Genomic DNA, 26,969 nt, shown 5'->3' with positions numbered 1-26,969 from the left:
GAATTGAATCGAATCGAATTAAATCGAATCGAATTAAATCGAATCGTGGATCAATTCGGGACCTTGTGAATCGGAATTGAATCGATTCTAGAAATCAGTGACGATACCCAGCCCTAGTCCACAGGTCCAGTTCAGGAACTCCAGCTAGCTGAGGAGAAGCCTAGCAGGCAGCTAGCAGCTACAGCCACTTGTGTCACCAGCAGTCTTGCCAACTTAGCGACTTTGTCGCTATATTTAGCGAGTTTTCAGATCACCTTAGCGACTTTTTTTCTAAAAAGCAACTAGCGACAAATCTGGCGACTTTTTCTGGTGGTATTGGAGACTTATTTATGACGACTTTTTGACATGAAAACGCGTTTTTTACTCACTTTGTCTCTTCCACGATGTTATTTCTCTCTAAAACACCGTAGGTTACAATTACATTAGCATGAACAATTATGCAAATTAGGCGATGACGTCATTTGGCAACTTCTAGCGACTTTTAGGACAGCCAATAGCGATTTTCCTTACTGAGGAGTTGGCAACACTGGTCACCAGCCACCCGTCAGTCAAAGAGACCACAGCCCTAATAATGCACGTTTATTTTTGCACGTTTATTATCACTGCTGGAGCCTAAAACTTCAGTCAGTTCTGCAAGAATTTGGGTCAGTGTCAGTCAGCTGTCCTCAGCCTGCAGCCTCAGAATACAAAAAGGTTCACAGAGATTTAATAACCCCTTTTCAGCAAAACACTATTCATCCTGTGCTTCTATGCATGAGTAAATGGATACCAAATACACCTGCATTTATAGAAAAATACTTGTTTGAATGTGACACACTCCAGCTGGCAGCAAACCTTTGCCCCGTCTCTGAGCGACATCTCTGTAATCCCTCGGTACACTGGCCTCGGGGCGTGGACAAATAGCATGTTAGAGGACGAGGACAGGGCTGGTAGCGGCTGGTAGCATCACAGCTAATGCTGCGCTCAATAGCTTTAACTTCAAAGTCCTCGCCAGGTGATTCAGCTTCAACTGTCAGCGAGGAAGGCAGAGATGTTTAGGCTTCCTCATTGTTCCCGTCATGCTAACTCAGTTTTTATTTCAGGTCGCACGTGACTGACTCTGTGAGTGACTCTCAGGGAGCTCCCTGTTGTATAGGTATAGACAGACCTAGCTTCCGCAGCACATACTGCACTCATGCTTGCAACACTGCATTTGCAAGCATGCATATGCTTGTTAGCTTTTCACCCATGAATCAAAATGTAACACGTACAGATATACCAAAACACTCTGCAACAGAGGCCTGCCAGATGTCCTGCACACACAAAGGGAGTTTGAATCAAGATGTAAATCAATTGCAATGAGAGCATGAAGTCTCTTTTTCTGTTCGAGCTGCTCGTGAAATGCCAGAATGACGCTGAGCAACTTGATCCAATTACATCCCAGAGTTCCTGTATTTTTGCCTGCACATATGCTGCTCACTGAATGCTTCAATACCATGATTCAGGGGTGAGAAATGTTTAAGTGGGAGGGAGGAGACGTGAGCCAAAGCTGGAAAACTGGAAAATTGTACTTTTGTACTATATTCTAATAATAAATTCAATAACAAAATAATTATAGCTGCAATTAAAAACACAATGTCTACCTGTTGGATGGAATAAGTGCTAGGTCTGGAAATTATTTTTTCAATCTTATGAAGGTTTAGGAACTTTAAGGACAGAGTTCAGAGTACTGACCATGTTTTTATTGGTGAGTACTCATAATTAAGGTTAAACACTCTTTGTACAGCTGGGGGCAGTTTGGCCTTTCTCCATGTACTCACGCTTCCTCTCACAGTCCAAAGACATACACCAGGGGTGTCCAACTCCAGTCTTTGTTCCGACACACCTGAATCACATGAATGGCTTGTTATCAGGCCTTTGCCAAAATTGATGGCATACTGAAGAGGTAATCCAACCATTTTATTCAGCAGTGGTGGAGTAGGAATGCATCTAAAAGCTGCAGGACAGTAGCTCTCAAGTTGGACACCCCTGACGTTAAATAAACTGTTGAGGTTAAATTGACTGTAGGTGTGTGTGTGTCTCTCTGTGGGACAGACTAGCAAAGTGTCCAGAGTGTATTCTGCCGCTCGCCCTGTGACGCTGCAGCCTTGAATTGGACAAGTTAAAGAAAAGGTCTGGATGGATAAGAAATTCTCCAGGTTAGCTTGCCATTCAAAACTTGGTGTTAAAATGTTGTGCCTCAGTTTGCGACTGAGATAACTCACATGATATCACCTTGTTTTACCTTTCTGAGCCAGGAAAACTTTCTGTGACATGTTGAAATTCATCAAGGTCTCCTTTGATTATATTTTTCATTGAAGAGTATTCACCTGTGTTAGGATCGATGTCAAAGTGCAATCGGTGAGATTCCAGCATCTGGAAGGAAAGCTTCCCCTCAGAGGACGTGTCCACATCTGTGGCCGACACCTTGATGACGGATTCGACCGTGTCCACGTTCTCTGGGACAGATGCAAAATACATCGGCTGGGAAAGTTCGGGAGCATTGTCATTAATGTCCAGGACCTCGATGAAGACGTGAGTCCAGGTGATCAGAGGCTCAGTCCCCAGATCGGTGGCGTAGACGGAGAGCCAGTAATGAGGCGCCGTCTCGCGGTCCAGCATCTCTGTCATACGAATCACACCTAAACACACCAACGGTACAGTTAAATCATTGTTGTCTACACTGGTATTCACATGTTTCAAACATGCTGCCCTGCCTCAGGAATGAATCACTTATCCATCTAATCTGTTCATGCTTAATCACTGTACAGCCCGGGAGGAACTAGCAGCCACTTGCGCCGTCACTGAGCTTAAGGTGTCTCTTTGCATTCAAAAAAAATCTGGAAAGGAGCCCAGACGTGGGTTGTGAAATTTTAAGTTATTCCCTGTTCAGCAAAATGTGTGACATATTTGTGTTAGCTTAATACGCTAGAAAAGAGGCCCGCACAGAGGCCTGAACACAATGGAAATGTACTCCTCTGCACAGTGGTCTGAAGAGGCTGTTTAAATGTTGATGCCCCAAGTGAGAGATAATGAAGCAGCAACGTGGAGACAAAGACATATTTCAGCATAACTCTTTTGTCACAGTGAACGCCATTCAGTCTGATTTTATTTGAGTCTTAAGTACAGCAGCAGGCCAATGGAATACATTGTGATACGCTGCAAGGTCGCAGGGTATCCTCTGCAAAGGATATGCTGATGGAAAAATATACAAACTACTTTAACAACCCCAGACGAAGAACTGCTTCTTCAAGCAAGTACACGTCCCGTTCTATCAGAGTGAGCACATGAGCATACAGCTGTAAAGTTCAATGCAGCACGAGGCGTGTCAGAGAGGTGGAAAAGACAAATGTTACCATGCAACACTTGTGCCGTTTAATTTATGCTGCAGTGCTAATTACTGTTTACAGAGCACAACGGTTCTGACCTTTGACCTTTCTACTGAGAACTAGTCTATAATCTTTACCCTTCACTGAAGACACACTCTGCTAAACAGTGCTTTATTTAGCAGGTGGTTAGCTTTGGCTTTCAGTCAGATTGGTTCTTAGCTCCTAAACTTTGTTTCTATATGGAAACCTAGTGTGTTACCAGGTGAGATTTAATGGTGCAACCTTTGGAGAGGACAAAGGCCTTTTCCCAGTCTTTCTGCTAAGCTAAACTATGAGAGCGAGATCAGGCTTCACATCTGACTAAAAATTGCTAACATTGCTTTTCTACTTTTTAGATAAAAACATCACAACAACAAAAATTGAATCACCAAGTGTTAGTTACCTGCTTCCTCATCAATGGTGAACACTCCTAAGCCAGAACCATCATGGATGTGGTACCTGACAACCCCGTCTCTGCCCAGGTCTTTGTCTGAAGCCGTGAGAGTTACCACAGATGTCCCTACAGCTGAGTCCTCCTTTACCAGAGCTTCATAGACGAACTCTGAGAACACCGGCCGGTGGAGGTTCTCATTGACATCCAGAACCTCGATCTCCACGAAGCATGACGATGACAAGGAGCGAGGGAGGCCGTGGTCGACTGCCCAGACTGTGAGATTGTAAGATGGCCGCCTCTCAAAGTCCAGCTCTCTCTCGAGGGTGAGGGCGCCGGTGGAGGAGTCGAGATGGAAGATCCCGCTCTCTGTGTTTTTGAGGTTATAGGTGACAAGGCCTCCACTGCCCAGATCCAAGTCCATGCTGTCCACCCAGACAAGCAGCGTGCCCACAGGAACATCTTCTGGAACTTTTATTTTATGCACTTTGGGCACAAATTTGGGTGGGTTGTCATTTATATCCTGCAAAATCACCACCAGGTTGACAGTGGAGAACAGCTGAGGGCCGACTGTAGCCTGGTCTCTTGCTTCAATCAGGAGATCATGCTTGGGTGAGCTTTCTCGATCCAGTCTACCCGTCACAATCAGCTCTCCGGTGAATTCATCCATCCTGAACATGTCGGTCATTGTCAGGAGGGAATACTGGACTTTACCACTCATATCTGAGTCCAGGTCTGCTGTGCGACATGTAAAAATAACCGAATTCACCTCTTTGTTTTCAGGCACGTGGATCACGTACCTGGGCTGATCGAAAACAGGAGGATTGTCATTGACATCCATGATGTTAACGGCAATGAATTTCCACGCAGAAGTTTGCGGTATTCCCAAGTCATAAACAGTGATGTTCAAAATGTAGAACCCCTTTCTCTCTCTGTCAAGTGGACAAACTAGCCGAAGATCACCAGAGAACGTATCAATGGAGAAACAGCCATCTTCATTCCCACTCGAGATGGCGTACACAAGCTTACTATTAAACCCAGAGTCGTTGTCTGTTGCTTTGAACTGAACAATGGTTGAATTTAATGGATGGTTCTCGACAAGATCAATCGAACTGGGAATGCTTGTATCAAACTTGGGAGAATGTCGATTGGTGATGTGGATATCTGAGAATGTGTCCTCCTCCTGATTGATTAAAATGGGTTTGATTGACTTGATTAGTTTATCAGTGACCTGTTTGGCAATGCCAGTTTCCTTGCAGTGCAGCGTTCGATCTTCACCTCGGTTAGTAATGGTTACCCTGACAACCGATGCTTCAGAGTGATGCTTCCCATCGGTGGCTACAACTCTCAGAGTGAATGAACCCTGCAGCAGAGGGATAGGTTGTTTCAGGGAAATGACTCCAGTCACAGAGTTGATCCCGAACACTTGGAGCTCGTTCCCTGACTCGATGACATACCTCAGCTGCTGCAGCTCATCTAAATCAATAGCTGACAGCTTTGCGACTTCGTGTCCCACAGGTAAATCCAGAGGTACAGTAACATTGCAGCCCACCTGCTCGAACAGAGGGATGTTATCGTTGATGTTGTTCAGAGTTATTGTCACAGGGCTTTCGCTGACCTGACTGAAGGGGCCGCCGCTGTCCGACGCCCAAACTCTCAGGTGATACCGCCGTTTCATCAGTTCATAGTCCAAGTGTTCGGAGGTAGAGATGATGCCCGTGAATGGATCTATTGTAAAAGGCAAAGGGCCTGAATTTGCAATTGCGTAAGTCACAAAGCCGTTTTTGCCTTTGTCTTTGTCTGAAGCTGCTACTTTCAACACGCTGCTGCCAACAGGGCTGTTTTCATCCAGCGTGGCCTGATAGGATGTCTGTGTGAACTCTGGGCTGTTGTCGTTTTCATCCGTTATCTCCACCACGATGTGAGTTTCAGCTTCACCGTGATTGGCCATTACATCAAACTCATATCGATCTTTCCTCTCATAATCAAATTTCCCTGTAGTTATGATAATCCCAGTTTTAGGATTGATCTTAAAGTTAGAGGTGTCTGGATTGTTCTTGATACTAAAGGTAACGTTAAAGGGAACTGAGGTGACAGAAACCTTAAGTACATGAGTCTGTGGGGGTGAAAACTCACTCAGAGTCACAATGTAGGTGTCCTCCAAAAATGCCAGTGGGCTGTAATGATAGGCTGGAATGTGGATTTGTGTGATTGGAGAGAGGAAACTTGGCAAGCTCCTGTCTTTAGCTTGCAGTGAAAGATTCAACCCAAAACGAGCCTGAGACCAGATAATCCTCTTTGTAGAGATCACTTGGAAGTCACTGCCCTGCACACCTGAGGGGATTACCTCAAACCACTTGTGGGGATCCCCTCCAATGATATTGAGGGATTCCACTGGCTTAACTCCTTCCTCCACATGGACATTGATATCTATTTTTCCATCTGCAGACACTGTAGCTTCAGGGGGCGGTGTGATAACTGGAGATGCCATGGTCATCTTTTGTATGTTTACAGTGACCCTGGCGACATTCCCAAATTTCTGAACACCGGATATCTTTTTAGTCCTGTCCTCTGCTAATACGGTGAGGTCGTAGCGCTGTGCGCGAGTGTGATTGAGCCTCTTGATGAGGCTCACCGTGCCCGTGAAAGGGTCAACAACAAACGGATGAGCTCTGCTGGTGAATGAATAATAAAACTCAGCATTGCTCCCAATGTCGGCGTCTGTAGCACTGACTTTGGTGACACTTGACTTTAGAGGAGCGTCCTCCCTGATGGCCACATTGTACGATGCCGGGTAGAAGAGAGGCTTTAAGTCGTTGGTGTCAAGCACCTGGACGAAGACCTTCGTCATTGCCTCGAAGCCAAAAGTGCTTTCCTTTGCCTCCACAGTGAGAGTGTACGAGTCTCGGACCTCCCTGTTGAGGAGAGCCGAGTTGCTGCTGCGCGTCTTGATCCTGAGAAAGCAGAAATTTCCGACTTTGACTGCCTCTGCTTTGAAGAAGCTGTCATCGTCACCTGAGACGATGTTGTACTTGATGTCCCACAGCGGATCTGTCACTTCAATGCCCATCTTCACCTGCGTCTCAACGTACATCCGCGGGGCTGAGTTCTCGTTGATGGCAGCGTTGTAGAGGTGGTGTGTAAACAGCAGAGGAGAACTGCCTTTTCCCAGTCTATAACTACCTTCAGATCTTGTCACACATGTGAGGACTGAGGCAAAAACAAGAAGGATTGCTCCTGAAGCTGCCATCATAATCCCCTTTTTGAACATTTTCACATCTGTAAAAAAGACAGAAAAGAGAAGAATAAAAGTCATGTAAGAAAAGCCTTTAGGGAGAGACAACAGCTGCCTGTATCACACGACAAGACATGAAATGTACACTCCAAGCTATTTTGTAAATAGACCAATCACTTCCCTGAAGCTCGAGCACAAAGAGTACAACAGAGAAAGCATATTGACACAACAGCCGAGGGGAGGCTGCGGAGAGGCGTCTCACTCTTGTCCTAACTTGTCTTGACAAAACGTAAAACCAGTAAAACGCTGGATTGTTTCAGGCCAACAAGCTTTTTCAGAGAGTTGGCAGCCCAAATACCCCCTAATCATTTCTCTGAGGCTGAATATCAGCAGCGCAGAGTTGTCCCAATAATCGCCTTGAGTCATTGCAACGATGTGTGGAGGAGTGGTAGGTGATGGTGGGTGGCTCAGAGACTGAGAGCACTTATCCGTGGAGGCATGAGTCATTAAACTGCTACACCCATAACCTTTTACAGGGAAGACCTGATCAAAAAGTTAAACATATAAAACCAACAATCACTACCTGCAGCCCACATTCATGTCCAACTCTACAAAGCTCACATGTGTGTTTTGTCTTTTATTCTTCCAGTTTAACAGCATCTTTTATTATAAGGTGTTCTGAAAGACAATGCTTTTTAATCAGATTCAATTCATGCGCCAGCTGCAGCGAGAAATAACGGACCTGAGTAACAGACCTACAGTGTCTGTTGGGAGGTTGGAGGCATATGGTGCAGTTATAATTCCTTTTTTTACTTTCTCTTTGACTTCCTGGGAAACTTCAGACTCTAAACCAGGTTAGCCTTAGGGAAAGACAGTGGTTTTAACCTGTTTACACTTTCTGCATAAATGAGTCACAGCAGCAGCAGCTGAACATGTTCTGAAAAGATGGACTTGGACCAAACCTGATGATGATGACGATAATCATGCAAAAAAAATCAAAAGATTTTTTCCATTTTTGCTACATTCAGCATTTTGTCCAATGTATTGCTCACAATTTGTTTATACAAACAAAATCATTTAAGGGGGTTAGGATGAAGACATCCCCGTGATGATGTAGAGGCCTAAAACTCAAATCTGATGAAGACATACATCAAAAGTTAAGGATGTCACTGCCAGTGTTGTCTTACACTTTAAAGTTTGTCTTTCAAAATAATGACCCACAATATCCTTCTGAACCTAATCCATGTTTCCATACATCAGCATTGTAGCATAACTCTTCAGCATCTCTGGAATCGCCATATCTACCTATGCTAATGTTTTCCTGTGGTTCATCATGTCCATGTGGTCCAAGCCTCTGATTGATGGTGTGTACACGGCGTGCTGGCAGAAAGATCAACCCCATCAGGACACAAAAAGCTAAAAGTAACTCACAAATGACCTAAAACCATGAATCACACAACTGCTTTAAAAGTGAAGCTCCCTTTATTCAGAGGAGTACAAAGAGTCTGATGTGTCCAAGGAATCTGGAAAATAATGAGGATGCCCACACCATCCTCACTGCGTCTCTGACAGTTCATCCAATCATAGGAATCTGGAAGGAACAAACTCCTTTTTCCAAGATCAGAGGTATGAAAAGTTCTCCCTTCTACCTCCGGTTCCTCCACAAAAATAAGCTATTTCAAATAGAATATCTTCACACCTTCACACCAACCATTCGGTTTCAGTTGTCTAAACAAATCTGAACACACAAAAGGGCAAGACAAAAGATGCCTTATTGTGGCAGAAAGTTATGAATACCAGTATCTCACACGATCTCACACTCATGTGGGTTTAGGAAAACAGCACTCCCGGACGCGCTGATGGTTTGGTCCCGAGTCTCCAGGTAGGCTGGCGCTGGAGCTTTCACTGGACGGTGACAGGTATGAGGGGTGTTATCTCCACTCACATGGTGACAGTTGATCAGATTACAAACGCCAACGTCACAGCTTGGAATTCAAAAGAGAGGCAAGGTGTTTTGTAATTTAGCCAGGCTTTCTGCACCATCATTTTTTTCTGGTGCTCACGTCTATTTTGTGACCGGCACATTTTAGATGCACTGCTTCAGGGTTTGACTTGACTTTTTTAGGACACCTCACAGATCGCTGATCTCTCCACCGAGAATATTTATGCTGCCTGGAAATGTGGACATTTTGGGACATCTTTATTTTTATAATCACAGTCCAAATGTCTCTTTTCCTGTAAAAGCGTGCTTATAATGTAAAACTGGGAAATATTGTTACGCAAGCGCTAAAACTTACTTACTTAAAACCTGACTTATTACCTCCTTATTTAAATGGTCTTACCCAGGGGCGATTTTAGCCCATTTTTGAGGGTGCTTCAGCACCCCCAAAATGAATCAAAGCACCCCCAAAGATTTCTTACTTTTTTTTGACAATATTTGCTGTTTGTGGGACACACTACTAAAAATATAAAAAGCATACAGTACGTAATTGAGATGGAACATTTTAACAACAAAAGTATAGATAACCCCTCCCCCCTCCCAAAGTGGTTTGTTCCAGCTCTCCCCTGCTCGGGCTCTAGCGCCGTTGCTGCCAGAGCGATGGTGGCTGAGACGCAGCGGAGCAGAGGTGGAAGTGCCTGGCTTAAAACAGGACATGTTAGCTCCATTTAACCTTCAGTTACTCTTTATATAGTTAGGTAGGAGTCAGGCCATGTTTCTTTTTAGCTGAAAAATATTACACCAGGTAACCTGCAGTGTTGAAAACGTGTTTTCCGACTATGTTTGCTACCCTACAATCCGTCCTGCTTTGTAGTAAAATCAGCAACATTTGACCGTCCTGTTGCTCCCATTTAAATGTATGCAGCCTATTTAAAATGTAAAACGTAACATTGTCCGCAGCCTACTGTTGTTACCACCGTCCTGTTTCAAATGTAATGAGAGAAACTGGTTATTTTGTCATATGTGCCGATATTGAACCCAAGGTACTAACTAGCTAACTGACTGGATGCCCATTAACCTTATAACTCCTGTTGTGTGTGTGTGTTTGTTTGTGTACAGAGAGACAGCCAGGTTCATAATGGATATGAGGTAGTTTTTTCAAAAAAAGGAGCCACATTCAGGTAAAAGTGTAAAATCAAATGATCCATCAATAAAGGATAATGTTGGATCAGTGTTTCAATATTTATATCCTTTATTAGATGTACATGTGGTTTTTTTATTTGCCTTTTGGTTAAAAGTAAACTGAGAGAGGACTTCTTTTTTATTAGGCTTTTATTACCGCTAATCATTTATTTAAGCTCAGTTTTTAAAACCTTAGGATGTAACTACAGCCCAGCCCATGCAGCAGTATATGAATGACTAACCTCGTATTGTGGATGGATTATCTCAGTTGTTCTCCTGGCTGAAGTTTGGTCCTTTTACAGCATCCTGCCATGCGATTACATTTGTTCCTGACCACCGACAACACTCACGTTAACTTTTATAGAGTGGAAAAAAAGTTAGCTTGTTTATATTATGCTAACATAGCTGTGTCGTTAGCTGTCACGTAGCACATCTTTATATCAGAATCAGAATACTTTATTGATCCCTGGGGGAAATTATTTTTTGTTACAGTGCTCCATTTTAAACCAACATTAAGACAAGACAGACAATACGCTAACTAAGAATAGTACAATATATACATATATATACATACATACATACATAAGTCACTTATAAATAAATAGTTGGAAAAGCTACAAGCTAGCCCAACTTCAGTAACCCTACAAACGTCACTGCTGTTTAGTTTTCTGTCTTCATTTATGCTGGAAGTGATAACAGAGCTGTAGGCTACGTTTTAATTTGTTTCCAAAACCCCGCAGTCAGGACATGCTATATTGTATTTAGATAGAAGCTAGCGAGCTAACTCCCTGCTAACTTCTAACTCCGTTAAATGTCATAAATTCCATTTTCATGGATGCCTGGATGTTAAACTCAATTGTTACACCTGGTAGAGTAGAACGCTGATCATTTTATTAAAGATGAAAGACTTTAGACAGTTTTTCAACTCTCAGTAATGCCATAGTGATCGTTTGATATATGGACCTGCAGCGGAGTTTAGACCCAGACACGGCTAGTGACGTCAGACTGAACAACCGGATTAAAGCTGCTATACACAGTCTGCAAAACAAACTGGGTTGTCAGCCCTGGCACTGCATTACCATATTGAGCTTAAGTCAGAGGAAGTCACGGTTGCCAGAGACTTTTTGAAGCTCAAGAGTGAGGCTGGTGCCATTCCAGATATGTTAACATTGTACAATCTTCTGGATAATCAGATCTTCCCCAAACTGAAAACTGTTATTCAGGTTGTCCTAACAAACCCAGTTAGCAGCTGGAGCTGTGAGAGGTCTTTTAGTGTCTTGAGTCAGCTCCATACCTGGCTGAGAAGGACCATGGGTCAAAGCAGACTCCAGCACCTGGCTGTGATGTCAGTTGAGAAAGAGATGCTTGAGAGACTTGAACACCAAAATGTGATAGACAGATTTGCCAACCTCAAGCTGAGGCGACAGAGGATAAAAGAAAAGAAAAAATCTGCAGAGCCATATTAGTATCTGCAGTAAAGATCTTTTCATACATTGTATACATTGTACCAGAGGCTAAGGTGTCTCAGTTTTTTTACATTTTTTAATAATATTTTGTACATTTCAAGGACTCTTCTATTTTTGGAGTGTATTTTTATGTATCTCTATTGTATTATAATACACTAAAAGTGAATCTCTGTCCAAAAAATGCACCCAGCTTACTTTTTACTCACAGTGAGCATCATTCATTATTATCCCGCAGTAATTAAGGTTAGGAAACTGCGATCGTGGCTCAAAGAGTTGGCAGTTCGTCTTGTAACCGGAAGGTTGTCGATTCGAGCCCCGGCTCGGACAGTCTCGGTCGTTGTGTCCTTGGGCAAGACACTTCACCTGCCGCCTACTGGTGATGGCCAGAGGGGCCGATGGCGCGATATGGCAGCCTCGCTTCTGTCACCAAGTGTACCTGCCTCCACCAGAATTGTAAAGTGCTTTGAGGGCCCTGCTATATGAATGCCATCAATTATTAGTATATGTATTTTTTAAAAATTCCAATCCATTCTTCTTTTGCAGCATTTAAATAACCTTGATCAGATTTGATGGTTTTGTTACAGACTTTCCAAAAAAGTGTTTTGCTTTTCTTTCACAAATGTGGGGATTAAATTGTGTTAAAATGTACAAAACAGTGATGTCATGTTTTGTGACGAGGACCCAGGCACAGAGAGACTTGATGAATTTAAGAATCTTATGATTTAATAAAGAAATTTGCAGACTTGCACAGAGATGGTAAAATTGTGATGACTGATAATGGAGATGAAGACAACAGAGGACGAGGACAGGGAGGACCAGGGGTTTAAATGCACCAAGGGGACAGTCAGAGGGAACTCGGGACAACGGGAGACATTTAAGGATGCAGGGACTGACAGAGACAGGGAAGAAGTCTCATCGTGATGAGGAAAGTTTACCTTGCCTGGATGGGCAGCTCTCTGGGTGCTCAGCACCCCCAAAGCTCTGATCCTAGAATCGCCCCTGGTCTTACCTTTAACTATTTGTAAGTAAATATAATTACATAAATTACAGGAGAATTAAGCCCTTAGTCGGAGCAGTATTATAAAGTGTTACCTGCTCAGCTGAGGTGAAAGCAGACGTGCCCGTTTCACTGCTTTAGTTTCTATGATAAGTTTTAAGGAGAAGCCTGAATCTGATTTCCCGTCATGTGCCTGACTCTTCTTCAGTGTTTGTTTTTTCTATTTAATTTCTCCTTTATTATTAAAAGGCCCTTGAACATCTCACTATACACATGCATAATGTCTTTATATATATTATTATTTTTTATCTTCACATCAAAGCAAAGCGTTGTGTTCTCAGACAAAGCTGTTTGATTCAGCCTCATGTCAGTCAAATCTAAACATTTACATGTTCATTTAGTCCAGTTTGAATATTTCAAGGTTAAAGCAATCTTATCAAATAAATATATAATATAATTTTTTAGTATAAGATAAAACAAGATAAGTCTTATATTTACCATTTGTACAGCAGCACTTAGAGACAGTCAAATACAAATAGATATACAAATTTAAACCACGTGCATGGGGACGTAGAGTAACGTGTTTTTTAAAGAGGAATTTTGAGCATAAAACAGGAATTCCCTGATCATGCAGATTTAGGTTCAAGCATGTCCTCTAATAGGATTTGAATTTTAGCATTTTTTTGGAGAAACTAGTAGGCCAGGTATTCTATTAAAAATTAGTTATTAAAGAGTGATTAATAAACACGTCTTGTTGAAGGAGTTTACGTACGACTGTAGTCTGCTCTGTGCCAGTCTGCACCTGCATATTGATATTACTGCATATTAGAGTATTGAACACAGTTTGGGAACATTAAAAGTCACAGGAGGAATCTAATGCTTCTTCATCTAGTGGTGAAATAAAAAGGACCAAAGCAGGGAGACGAAGATGGATTCGACCTTCGCTGGGAAACTGGAAAACATTATGAAATCCATTTGAATCTAATGAGCTTTGAGCCGGCCTGTAATGAACCTCACAAATCAGGATGATTTGTTTCATCAGCACGCGTTCATACACACTGCTCAGAGGGCTGCAGTGGCGCTGGTGCTCTGTTTTATCAAACACTGGATAAACGGACCACTGTGTGGGCCTTAGGATGCCATAAACTGTAAATGTTTAACATACATTTTGACCTGCGAAGGATAGCGTGCACGCTGGATCTGCAGTGCATTCTGGGCTGATGATTTAAGCTGTCTTATTTCTAACAGACTAAGGTTTAAAAAACACACGGAGTGCTTTTGGTTGAAATTTACAGGCAAAGGAAATGAAGGAATACATGTCATCCTTCACAGAAGCGCAGGTCAGGGAGAAGGGCAAATGCATGAGGAGGACCACAAGTTCTCAGCTCTTTGATCAGTAAGAACACCTCAGGTACAATTTAATTCCATGTGGATTCAAAATCCTAGCAGAACTTGAGCGAAAATCACTTAAAGGAATGTGAGAGATGATCTGCTCTGAAAGCAAACGGCCCCATTGCACAGGAAATGGCAAACTGTCCGTTCAGTGAGCTCAGCGCTTCCCCCTCAGACCTCATTTTGGGGCACAAACAAATGCATGGCTTACATTTCCACATCACCCCTATGGCTCAGGGCTCAAACAGAGCAGCATCTGCATCCTGGTCCCGCCCCGTCAGTCAGTGCGAGCTGGATGGGGTCAAAGACAGCTTCCTGTCTTTAATGGTCGCCGCCTCTGTTCAGCACTTTTAGCACAGAGGCCTGATGTGCATCTTATCTGCAGTGCTAAGTTCAACACAGTTGTGCATGCTGGTACATTTTTTCAGCAATCTTTAAGATCTTTGTTATTTTTTCTCGACTTTGCTGTGTCTCGGTTTTTATTTTTAGCATAATCTTTTCATTTCATCTTAAATTTCCTCGCATTTTATCAGGTGTAAACTTCCTGGCAACACAGTATAAAGCAAAAAAAAATCAATTGATCAACAACGTTTGCTCAGTTAAACTGACACAAACACTTCTTAAAACTCAAACTGGGCAACCTTTCAACACGCCGATTTAAAATCGGAATAATTTGCATTCATGTAAAAAACTCTGAGTCCCAGTGGTTCATGCTGACGTTAACATGTTTCTGATGATGTGCTGTAATACAAACACTCATTTTATCACTCCAAGCTCTGGATGATGTCACATAGAGCAGGTTTCTCTAATGTGGTCTCGTCACCTACCTGCTGTTTAAAACTTCTGTTAGCAGGGGGCAGCCAATCAGAGCTGAAAGAGCTTTATTAATAATGAGGAGGAGCTGTGGGGCACAAAGAAGGATTATTTTGAACTATTAATCATGCAAAGCTGCTTTGGAAAAGTCATAGAAAGAAATAAGAGATCCACTTTGAGGGCATTTTGTAGAAAACTCAGTTAAAGGTTTCAGCTGCATGTCAGAGTAAACAGTTCCTGAAACCAGATGACTTCCTCCACACCATCAGACACAAGGAAGCTGGCGGGTCTTATCACTGAATCTGGATTCATAGAACTGCCACAGGCCTCTGGAAAAAAATCCAGATATACTGGGCAGAGGGAGCGTGAGAGGAACAAAGTGTCCTCACATGGAGATTATCTCCTCCTGAACTGATCATGACCGTCTCAGACTCATTCAAAATTAAAAATTAAATTAAAAATTAAATCTGACTCATCTGTTCAAGGAAAGAAAAAAACTACATGAGGCCTCATCCTTGAAATACGTCACACTTTTCTCTTTTTCAGGCCTCGTTTTGCTTTGAAAAGTGATACGTTTCTAAAAATGGTTTATTCTTATAGTCTGACTTCCTGCATAAAGTGGAACCCTCCTCCAGCCTGCTCTGTCTAGTTCAGTTTTATTATAAATTAAGCCTTTTGCTCTTATGTTCTTACTCATCCATGCTACGAGGAGCTGAACATGAGTCACTTCACTGAGCGTGAAGGTAGTAGTTTGTTTCCTGTGTGACGAGTCCTGCAACAAGTTGAATCATGGATCCGCAGAGCTGCCAGTCTGGCTGTGAAAACCTGAGGGTATTTTATAACAGGAGGGCAGGGCACATTGTTTCAGCCTGAAGAGCACAATAATTACGGCCATATGTTTGTACAAAAGCTTCTCCTCCAGGAAACTGCAGTGAAACGCAGAGCGAGTGAAAGGATCTCAGGGTTTTCCTTTTGTCACTGGAAACTATCTGGCATTATTCTTCCTCCTGCTCCCTCTGTGAGTGTATTAATCCCACCAACCCACTTCCTGCTTTTTGTCAGTGATTACACCCCCATTCTGAAAAAAGCGAGCAGAGACAAGGGCCCTGAAATTTAATATCCCAGTCTTCACATAAAGGAGTTGCTGAGGTGTAGGTGTTTCACAGAGCTGAGGTTCACTTCCATAAATGAAAACAGTGTTTTATTTATTTCTCTAACAGCTAAATCATCCATTTATACTACAAACCCAGGTACACATAGAGCTTTAGTCTCACTGCATGCACAGCACGGGAGCCTTTTTAGCTGACTTTAGGCCCATAATAAGCAGACCTACGATCATTTCTAGTGTTCAATTAACATAAGTAAAGTTAGATATTAGAGCTCCCGTGGAGGTTTGTTAATTCATCCAGGAAGTTTAAACAGACACAAAGTTCAGACAAACCTATCACTGCCATCCCGTATCTAAAAGCTGGATCCAGTGTTGGTTATGGTGAGTCGACCTGTTCGGTCCAGGTGTGGGACATCTGCTAATGGCGCACGGAGGAAACGGACAGAGAGGCTCAGCAGGTCGGAGGTTTGTCCTGCTGAGACCCCGACAGGATGCAGGTTCAGAAATATACACAAAACCATGTATTTAAGTCTGAGAACAGTTCCCATCAGCAGTTTTTACCTGATTTATGTTGTACTTGTTTACATATAAATACGAGGCCATGACAAGTGCACAAATTCAGGATGAGAAATCAGTGAAAGCTTCACAAAGCAACTGCTGTGTTAAAGCTAAAAATGATCGTTCTTATTATTGACAAACAGCTGAGCTCTGTGCAGAGCAAACTCGGCACAGCCGAAAGCTCAGTCAGGAAGCTGGAGACAGTTCAAACTGAAGCTTAAGCCTGATTGGCTCACGTTATTTCACCTGTGCCACCAATCAGTAATTAGCTGAGTACAAATCACTTACTGACACTAATCACCCAGTGTCCCAGCATGCCCACAGCTGCACATCAGTGAGCCGGTAACGTGGCGGCCTTTTTCTTCTGAAGCCACACAAACACTAAGAATGCGGTTTGAAGTTTTTATCCTTTAATGCGCTCTGTCGTCTGGGCCGAGGCACGGCGGCATGTTTTCCTCTGCCAGAAACTCAACTTACTTTCAGACTTTCATCTTCATTTGCATAATTGCAGAGTTCAATTTCCTTGGTAGCCTTTAAAAAGAACAACAGAGGGTCGTTACACTGGGACAATCTCACACAGTAATGAGTCTGGGCTGCAGCGCCGGACCGTGATGGATGGGGAGGCTTCGCCCGCTGCCACTTTATTAAGTACTCATTTTTGTTTTAAGGTGAAAAAAACACCTAAGATCTGATGACTGCAAAGCGTAAAGAATGTCTTCCTCCTCCTTTAAGAGCAAAATCAGCCCCAAATGTCAAATTTGACAATGAGGTGCTCCAGCAGCTGCTCGCCTTCAGACGAAAGGTCGCTTTATGCTCTGTGACACGTGCAGCTCTGCAGCACATCGTTGCAGCTTAATGATGGAAAGAGTTTTAAAATTGATGAAGAACAGCAATCAGAGCGCAGCACATGAAACAAGAAGATGTCTCATGAATCATAAGTTACATTTAAAATAACATCGACGCCAGGTCCAGTTTCCTCAGAGGGGATTCAAGGTCTTCTTATTAATCCTGAAGAGTTGTCCATTATAATCCCCGCTAATCCCTGTATTGGTGCACTGTTTGCAAATTGTCAGCAGCCATTTGAAATGCCTGCTGTTTGCAGAACATCTATGCACAGTGTGTGTCCCTCACACAATCATTTCATAGTTTCTGATGCGAAAACACCTACAGGCTCATCTCAGACAGATTAGTGAGGTGATTTCAGAGGAATCGTCCAGGTATGGATCTGTCACAGTTCACAGGCTACTGCTGTAAAAATGACGAACGCCATCTCGAACATGACCATCGCCGAGAGTGATTGTTGTTAGTCGTGGATGGACAGATGATGGGAAAGGCTCTCGCCGACTCTGGCTGGCAGTTTCAGTTCAATTCAGTTTTATTTCAATCACAACAGCAGTTGCACCAAAGTACGTTATTCTGTGGGTAAAGACCTAGAGTAATGCAGAGAGAACCCCAACAATCAGGGAAAAACCATAGGTTATTATTGATTAACTGTTCTGAAAAGTGAAAATGTGCAGCTTGGTTCACGTTTACATTCATGAAGCAGCAGACAGCAGAGCGACCACTGGCTCATGACTTTAAATAAACCTCCAGAAGCTTGGACTGTGGCCCAGAATGAGGCCGACACTCAGACGCTGCAAAGCTAGTCCTAACTGTAATGTTGGATTCAATGAAGCCAAACCTGTTGGAACTTGAAACTGACTATGAAGAAGAGCGAATACCAGCCAACCCCACAGTGATCAGTGATTATCAACAAGGCAGAACTTCCACAGCCACCCTGTCGGCCACGTGCAGCTGCAGTTTATCTGTTTGCTGTCTCAGTAACGTGCAGCATTATTGGTGCTTTCATACATACGCTGTGTTTTCTCATGAAGTCATGCCCCGTCTTTACACGCGATTCTGTCTTTCACCTGCATCCTCTCTGCTATTCAGACATCTCAGTTTCCTGAAACAGTCCGACTGATCGAGACTCTACCAGCACACAGTGCAGACTCTGTCAGTGTGACACATTTGGTCAACTGGATTTATTCCTCAGAGGACAAAACCAGAACAGAGATCCCTCCATCACGTAGATCTGTAAAGACCTCGGGTTAAGTTCAGGGACCAACCAGGTGCAGGATGGCTCCACGTGTCAGGTTAGGAGGGCTTTAAACTCTACATGGTGTTAAGTGTCAGTCAGCTTTTTTCTTTTACAGCCAGAGGTCTGCAGAGTGTTTTTGGACCTTCACAGGAGAAGTGAAACGTGCTCCGCTGTTTGAGGGCTGTTGAGGTATGAAGTGAAAAAATACAAGAACAGACAGCTGCTCTTGTATGCGCTCCTACTTCCAGGTACCAATTAAAATCGGGCTCTTGGGCATCTGCCAGTCGGAGGTATGACTGACTGACTCCCCACCCCCATGACTTCTTCTTTTTGATGGAAGCTGCCTCACAGCTCTGCTCTCGCTTTATAGCTTTTTTCCTGCGTGATCGTTAGCAGAGCTCAATGACTGTGACCCCTGACCCCTGCACGGTCAGCTCCAGTCACCATCCCAAATTATTCACCTGTTCTCATATATAAATTAGTGCTTCGGGGCTTTATTAGGGGGACTTTATAATGAGGCTGAGAGTAACATTACTCTGTGAGCTTCGTGGCAGGGCAGCTTGTTTTTTTATTTGAGCTGAAAGTCCAGCTTCCTCACAGTAATCTGATGAAAATCAGCAGTCTGGGCCTTTCTGGGGTGTGTTTAACTTAAAAAGCAGATGTTAAGCCCTTTAAGCAGCTTTCACAGCTGAAATTCAGATGCTGGATTTCGTCAGGGTGAGGCTACAATGGTGACCTCTGTCTGGAAAGGTCATGGCCTCCAAACTAACCCCATTCACACCCAGAGTGAAGCTGGAGCGTGGAGGCCTTTAGCTGAACGGTTATATCTGAGTGAGTTACAGTGTGGTAGGACTTAACCCGGCCTCGATGACCGACATCTGTGAGTGAAACCTCAAACGGAGAGTCCGTCAGAAATAAGGAGTTGAGGAAAGAGTGAGTGAAATGATTTAATGTTCTGGGTTTGATCAGAAATGTGTCCGACCTTTACTCTGAGCTCTGCTCTACAACAAAAGCAGAGACGCTAACCTCAGCAGGGGGTTTCAAAGAGAAACGTCCAATCTTCCCCGGTTCAGCGTACACGTGGGACTCCTCACCGTTCTGAGTCATAGGTGATCGTGACCGAAGGCAGATGAGAGCTGCGGTCCGGACATCAGCCTCGGCCTGCCATACCGGGCAAAGTAAGGTGGCCTGGCCTGCTGCGCGGAGACAGTTTTCTGTGAGAGAGACACTAAACAGGCTGGATGTGGAAAATCTGAGCTCTACTGTTCAGTTTTATAACTGGTGGTTTATTAAATGTTAACATTTTCAGAGGTTTTTCTGGTTTTAGTGGTCAGGATCATGCAACGTCAAACTGGGCTGTGTGTGTCCACCAAATCAAATGAGCTTTATTCAAGTACACACACACACACGTGTGGTCACAGTGCGCTGACACGGCCAGAGAAGTTCAAAGATTGATAAATCAACCAGAGCTTCCCCACCTGACCTACACTATCTTTAACATATTTAATGAAGCCATGCAAACTTTTACCTCCAAATCTTTTTACTGTTTGGAGCCTTTGAAGGTTTTATTTTTATTTTTGAGCCTTCGCAACTTAATGAGGGTTCATGGATAACAGCTGCTATCATGTGTTGGTAAAAATGAACCTTTTTCAGACACCTATCCCACTGAACACGACCCCTCAAAGTTTACCCAGAATGCATTATTTTGCCTTAAGAAAACAATCAAAAGGCAGGCTGTCCAGGATGTACACATCTGTACATCTGTCCAGGAGAGTCAAGGAGGCCATTTACGTGAAAAGGGAAAGACCATCTCTGAATCGAGGAGGGGGCCTAAGGGTACATCTTTCACCATCTTACAGTGCTGTGATTGCAGCCATTCCCCAACTCTCTGTGAATGGTACTCATGGTCATTGATCAGTGGTTGTTGATCAATGGTCATGAGAATTTGCATAATTATGATGAAGGTGACCTCCCAGCCCATTGTTCCTTCAGTGGGCTGGTTTCAGTCATTATGCACATGTACTGTTTTGGGGATTGGGGAAACCTGCAGTCAGCTGAGACTGAAGAAGTCACTTGGATGAGTGACGAAACATTTCTCCCACAAAACGCTACGTCCAGATGAACAGAATGAACCTTTGGAGAAAAGTCTGACTAAACTATAGCAGTACCTGCAATTTTCAGAGTTTTTTTCAGCTATCTGCTGTCCTAATGACTCAAAAATCATGTGATTGACACTCGACCAGCCCCCACGACTGTGTGCACTTTTATTTAATTTGCCAAAAATCTGCCCCAAGTACACTAACCTGTTTTTTTTCCTTTAAACTGAACGTTACTGCAGCGTTGCACAATCACACGTTTTTCCTTCATGTCCTTTTCCGTCTGCAGACTAACGACATCTGTGATCAAAATAAGACATTTTTCCTTGTTTAGGAGCAGCTCCCCTCCCACCCACGCCCGACAGCCACAGCTTTTACATGCTGCTGTTAAACTCTGTTCGAGCTCTGTTTTACAATCAAAGCTTTTACTGGTGGAGCATCTGTGAGAGATGTGGCGCTGCACCACTGAAGGCCCTCATAAAAACTCTCACGTCACAGATATGTGTGTGTGTGTGTGTGTGTGTGTGTGTGTGTGTGTGTGTGTGTGTGTGTGTTACAGTGGCTGTGAGAGACATTTTTAACCCCTTTGCACCCAGCGTTTACCAAAACAGATCACCTGAACAGGTACGAAGCCACTGTGTGAAGGTATGAGTCATGTGATGTGAGGTTGCGGGACTGTTTAAATCACACAGGGTCACTCTTGCCTCACAGCACTGTATTTACAGAAGTTCCACAGGATGCTAACAGGCAGCAGCTATCAGTCAATCAGGCTCGTTCGGACTCGGTGAGGAAGAGGAGGAGAAGTGTGTCGCTGCTCTGGTAGGCATGTGTGTGTTTGACTCAGGGTGCATGTAACCTCATTTTGCCCTCTCAGCACTGGTTTTTGATCCTGTGTAATCTTCTGTGAGACATTAGCTCAGTCCCATCAAGAGCCCAGCAGGCTGGACTAATAGCTCCCAGCTAACCATCCATCTCTCATTTATGGCGGGTAGTTTCAGCCACCCTTCCAGCTACGTCTTTATCTCAACAAGTCATTACAACCGTGTTATCAACGCTGTCATTAAATGGCCCTGGAGAAATGACCCATTGGTCCAGACGGAGCGCTTGGCTTTGAAATACCAGCAGAACATCCACTCCTAAAAAACACGAAACTCCATTTACTAGATTTCTAGTAAATCTATTACATCCCATCAGAGATGTGGCATCTGGTTACTCCACCTCTGACGGGATCACCAGCTAACATACAGCATGTGCCGGCCTGGCTCCAGGTGTATCCAGGGTAAAATCCTTACCAAGTCAAACATGCCGACCAGAGAACGGGCAGACAAGCTGCTGTTCCAAATCCGCTAAGGCATCGAACAAAAGAAGAAGAAGAACAAGAAGGAGATACAGCTGTTCTCCAGGGTCACGGCAGCCAAATTACAACTGGACACAACACAGACTCTGTGAGGTCAAGCCAGGTTCAGGGCAAAAGGGAAAGTGTGCTTTTAGAGAAGTTATGTGTTTTTGTCCTTAAAGGTTATCTCGCCTCCATCGGTTTCAAACACCATGACTCAGTTTGCAGGCAGACCCTGCAGGCGGATACGGGAGCACCTCAGCGCCTTCTAACCCTTATTTCAAAACCATCAAATTATTAGCGCACTGCAGAGGCTGATTTAACTGCTCATACAGTAAATCAGCTTGAGGACAAATATGAAGACAAGGCCGAGAAACTTTGGCTGAAGCTCAGGACGTCAGCCTGCATGCGCTGACATGTGCTCCTTCACTCTCCTCCCATACAAACGCTCGGAGCGAAACCTGTCAGATCACACACTTCACACACTCACACTTTCATCTCTTTTCTAAAACGTGTCATTTATTCTCTGTGTTAAACCTCAGACATCCTCCCAAGGAGAGATGCTGCCCTCGGAGAAAACCTACATGTGCTTTAAAACTGAAGCAAAAACTGAACTTTTCTCACATGTGAGCTTCATGTAGTTTTCAGCTCCTCTGTCCTGTTTAAAGCTCCTCCTGGCTACTGTTTTGTGACACTGAGGTGCTAAATAGTGGTATTATTCTTCACAATAAACAGCAAGCAGCGTGGAAACCTTACCTGACGTCCAGTTAGACGTCTTTTCCAGGAATTCCTCTTTCTCCTCTCCCGTCACGCTTCGGAAACTTTAAAAGAAATCCTTTGCTCGCACGGCGACAGCCGTCGTCCTCCCATCACAGTTTGGTGCAAAGTTCATGAGAAAAAGAAGACGAGTGTACAAACATGCAGAGTTACAGGAGTGAGTCTCAGCCTGAGCGCCTTCAGAGGATCTGCACCAGACACACACCTCAGCACTCCCTCAGGATCTCATCTCCACCCACTTCTTGCACTGTCCCTCCTCTCTGTCAGTGCAACACACACACACACCCTCCATGTGCCCAGATCGTGGGCTGCCCCCCCTTTCTTTGCCTGTGGGTTCAGGCCTTTGGGCCTCAGCCAGCACTGAGCCTCTGTGGTGAGTGCATATGTGTGTGTTTCTGATCCTGTACATCCAGTCTCTTCATTTTTAACATTTCTCTTATTGCAAATATGATTTTTCCTGAAGGGTAACAACAAATCTGAGGACAGAGCTCACAGACCTTCAGCCAAACCCAGAATTCAGTAAAACATTTCGATAACACTTTCTGTTTAATCCACAGATCTGAGACACTGATCACGTGACCTCAGTGACCTGCTGAGGAGGTTTGGATGTAAAAGCTCATTGATGTACTCTGGTGATTGTCCATGCAGAGGTCTGAAAGTCGATAGCAGAATCTTAAAGTGGGCTTGATGGGTTGATGGGCAGCAAGTCTGAATGTGAGCACTCTGAACAACCTGGGAGGTTGGTAAAGACAACACAGTGATTAACTATAATCCAGATGTGATGAAATAAAGGCACCAATAATAATCTCCACCTCAGAGCCTGACACAGAGGAACTCAGCTTGGTAAAAAGTGAATAAAACAAGAGTGAACCAGAGATCTAATGTGAGCAGAGTCAAAGAGTCCTTTGTTGCCTAAACCATCATTGTTTGTGATAAATAACAGTAATATAGTTCAAGCTGCCCAGCAATACATGGGTAATAAAAATCCAATAATGTGTTTGATTTTTACATAATGAGAACATTTTACAGGTGCTTTTTCCTTCAGTGGAACAATGGAGCTTCAGGAGGTGCAGGGGAATCAAACGGCCCCTGGCTATGTCCAGATGTTGCAGAGAGCATGTCCTCACGACCCTCACCTGTGTGGTAACCTCTGGGTTTTTCAGCAGGACAACGCTACAGTACACAATGCCCGCAGGACAAAAGACTTCTTCCATGTCAATAATATCACTCTTTTGGACCATCCTGCTTGTTCCCCTGACTAAATTCAATTGAGAACATTTGGGGATGGATGGCAAGGGACGTTTACAAAAATGGACAACAGTTCCAAACAGTAGATGCCCTTCATGCGGCCGTCTTCACCATTTAGAGAAATGTTCCCACTCACCTCATGACAATGCTTGCATCAACAACTTTGGGAACAGTAACGGTGGAGCTACTCATTACTGAGTTCATGTTTGGAACTTTGATTTCTGTTTTGGGGGGTTTACAGGGTTTTTTTTGGCAGTGTGGTCCTAAACTTTTGATCAGCTGTAAAATCTGTTGTAGTTTAAGTGTTGTTTTCATTAAACTGCATGCTCAAAAAATGTTCTGTGTCACTCCCATTTCTTCTTGTTGCATATTGAAGCTCTACTTTGAACCTTGTTAAGATCCAACCATGCAAATTATGTTTTTTGCCATTTTTCAAGTGGTCTTAAACTTTCAATCGGAACTGTATAAGCAGGATTACATATTTTACTTTAGTACAATATTTTTGCAAAACACAAAATTATGTTTAAACTGTTGTGCAGCTCCACTCCTTCCACATGATAAAGCTGTAATGTGACACAGGGCTGCACGTGAGCCTGACAATCATAACCAAATATTCTGATATCCTGATGAATAGTTAGCTGCTCAGCAAATTTCACTGAATTATGACAGATTCATACTACAGCTGTTATTAGTTGTCTGATTGACTGTAAGCAGAAGTCCTCTGCATCCCTCTTGTTGCACTGTAAAGTACATAGACTGCAATTGTGTAAATAGGCTTTTAGAATGTTTATAACATCTAATTATTTTCTTTTTCATGGCTCAGCATTTAATTTAGTTTTACCACCGATTCCTTCTTGTTACTACAAAACTAACAAAGTTGACTGTGACTCTGTTGCCTTGCTGATAGTGGTGGGTGAGACTAACAGTTGAGTAATTGTGGTCTTCAGTTGGAGCAGAGAATCGGCGGGCTTTGTGTTACTGCTGTGCAAACACTACAAATAATCTGAGTGCATACAGATTCAAACGTCTGGCCCCGGGCCATTAATGGCTGGAAATGAAACAGAGAACAATCAGGGCTGTGGGGGTGGTATCTGCTCTGTGCTACATGACTGAATAAAGACGTATTAAGTCTCTCCTGTCATATAAACTCTGAAAAATGGAAAAGGGCTTACCGTGGCCTGTGAGGGACACAAATCACACTTATCTGTCAGCACAGGTCGACTCCAGTACAACTTATTACAGAGAGGTATAATACAGTAATGATAACACTATCAGCAATAATGATCCTCTGTAGTTTTCTTTTTGAAGTCAAAATAGTTGGAAGGAGAAGTCACAAAGAGGGATCATTGTGTGAGCCAAATAAACCTGTGCTTTATGCAGTTTGTTTGCTATAATTCGTCTCTCCGAAGGAAAAGATGTGACTGTGACAGAAATCATTTCAGGTAAGCAGAACAAACAGCTACCATATGGCAGATTGCATGGGCTCCACGACCCTTAAGCAGAAGAGAATGGGTGGATGGAGAGCAAACAGAAGTACTGAGCCATTCTGAGACCAGAATAAAACATTGCTGCATGCTTTGGCGCCTGAGCGCCTGGCGTGTACAGCTACAACGATGAGAAAGTTCATGTGACAACGCCATCTACACAGGCGGTGTAGCTAAGCTAGCTGGCTCTCTGTTAAATGCAGAATCAAATTTAAAATCCTTCTCTTCACATTCAAGCTCTTATAATAATCCCATCTTGACCATGACCTCATAATCACTGTATCACCCCAACAGAGCACTTCACTCTCAGCCTGCTGGTTTAGATCCAATTTATTGTTGTGTTCTCTTTATTAATGTCCCACATAGTAAAATTGGTATGGCCCACACAATGTGCTTACACATGGCCCACATACTGCAAAGAATGATGGCCCTTTGGTGGCCCAGATCTGGTTTGCCAAATGTGGCCCAGACATGGGCCAGCACAAGGCCAGTTGCAGACACACTGGTGGTCCTGTGCTGGCCCATGTGTGGATTACCTCTGGCAAACCAGATCTGGACCACCAAAAGGCCGTCATTCTTTGCGGTATGTGGACTATGTGTAAGTTGTGTGCAACCACGGGTCAGTTGCAGACACACTGCTGGCCCTGTGCTGGCCGAGAACAGTTTCAGCTCTGGCCCAGAACAGTTTCAGCTCTGGCCCCGAACAGTTTCAGCTCTGGCCCCAGATGTCAGCCTAATGTGTACCTTAATTAAGCCATGTGATAACAACATGTGCATAATAGTGCAAAAGTAGCATGACAAAACTCTGTTTAGTCAGTGAATGGACTGATTCATATATAGCATTTTTCAACTCTCCCAAATTACTCAAAGTACTCTATAGAACATGCCACATTCACCCAGTCACACACTTTCTCTTAACTGAGTGCTTCCTAACTACATTCACACACACAACATGCAGACTGGAGAAGCCTTGGATCAAACCACTAACCTTCCGATCAGTAGGTGACCTGCTCTACCGCCTGAGCTACAGCCACCCACTGGCAAAGATGAGTAAACCCTCACTAGGTTTTGGATAAAGTGTACACTCACAAACCTGTCAAACATGCATTTGAAACGTTGGCTACCATAGCAGTATAGTATTGCAACATGGCATTTGGGTCTTCTAACTGAAATAGTTAAATAGGAGCATAAATAATGCATCATTGCCAGACCTGGCCCACATCTGGTTGACAATACACTCTGCCATGACACCAGTCAGTCGGAAGTGCCAGCTTGATGCCAGATCACTATCTCTACTTTCAAGCTTTGGCTTAAAACTCCCCTTTTTGCTAAAGCATATAGTTAGGGCTGGACCAGGTGACCCTGAATCCTCCCTTAGTTATGCTGCAATAGACGTAGGCTGCCGGGGATTCCCATGATGCATTGAGTTTTTCCTTTCCAGTCACCTTTCTCACTCACTATGTATTAATAGACATCTCTGC

At 43.6% G+C, this 26,969-nt stretch overlaps 1 protein-coding gene across 1 annotated transcript in view; it reads right to left on the bottom strand.

Moving 5' to 3' along the window:
• Positions 1-22,921, bottom strand: part of fat2 (FAT atypical cadherin 2) — a 91,853-nt gene extending 68,932 nt beyond the window's left edge. Inside the window, exons 1-3 of the mRNA XM_085286794.1 lie at positions 22,736-22,921; positions 3,790-7,056; positions 2,349-2,660 (exon numbers count right to left, since the gene is read on the bottom strand). Coding sequence (XP_085142920.1) covers positions 2,349-2,660; positions 3,790-7,048 — 3,571 coding nt within the window. The 5' untranslated portion in view covers positions 7,049-7,056; positions 22,736-22,921. The remainder of the gene's footprint in view (positions 1-2,348; positions 2,661-3,789; positions 7,057-22,735) is intronic.
• Between the last annotated feature and the right edge of the window lie 4,048 nt (positions 22,922-26,969).

The sequence above is a fragment of the Mchenga conophoros genome, linkage group LG2 (genome assembly GCF_057382185.1).
Source record: "Mchenga conophoros isolate Kocher_MC1m ecotype Shallow Benthic linkage group LG2, M_conophoros_male_GT1.1, whole genome shotgun sequence".
Taxonomy (NCBI): Eukaryota; Metazoa; Chordata; class Actinopteri; order Cichliformes; family Cichlidae; genus Mchenga; species Mchenga conophoros.
Note: the sequence above shows the minus strand (reverse complement) of the source record. Positions and strands in the feature narration are given on the sequence as shown.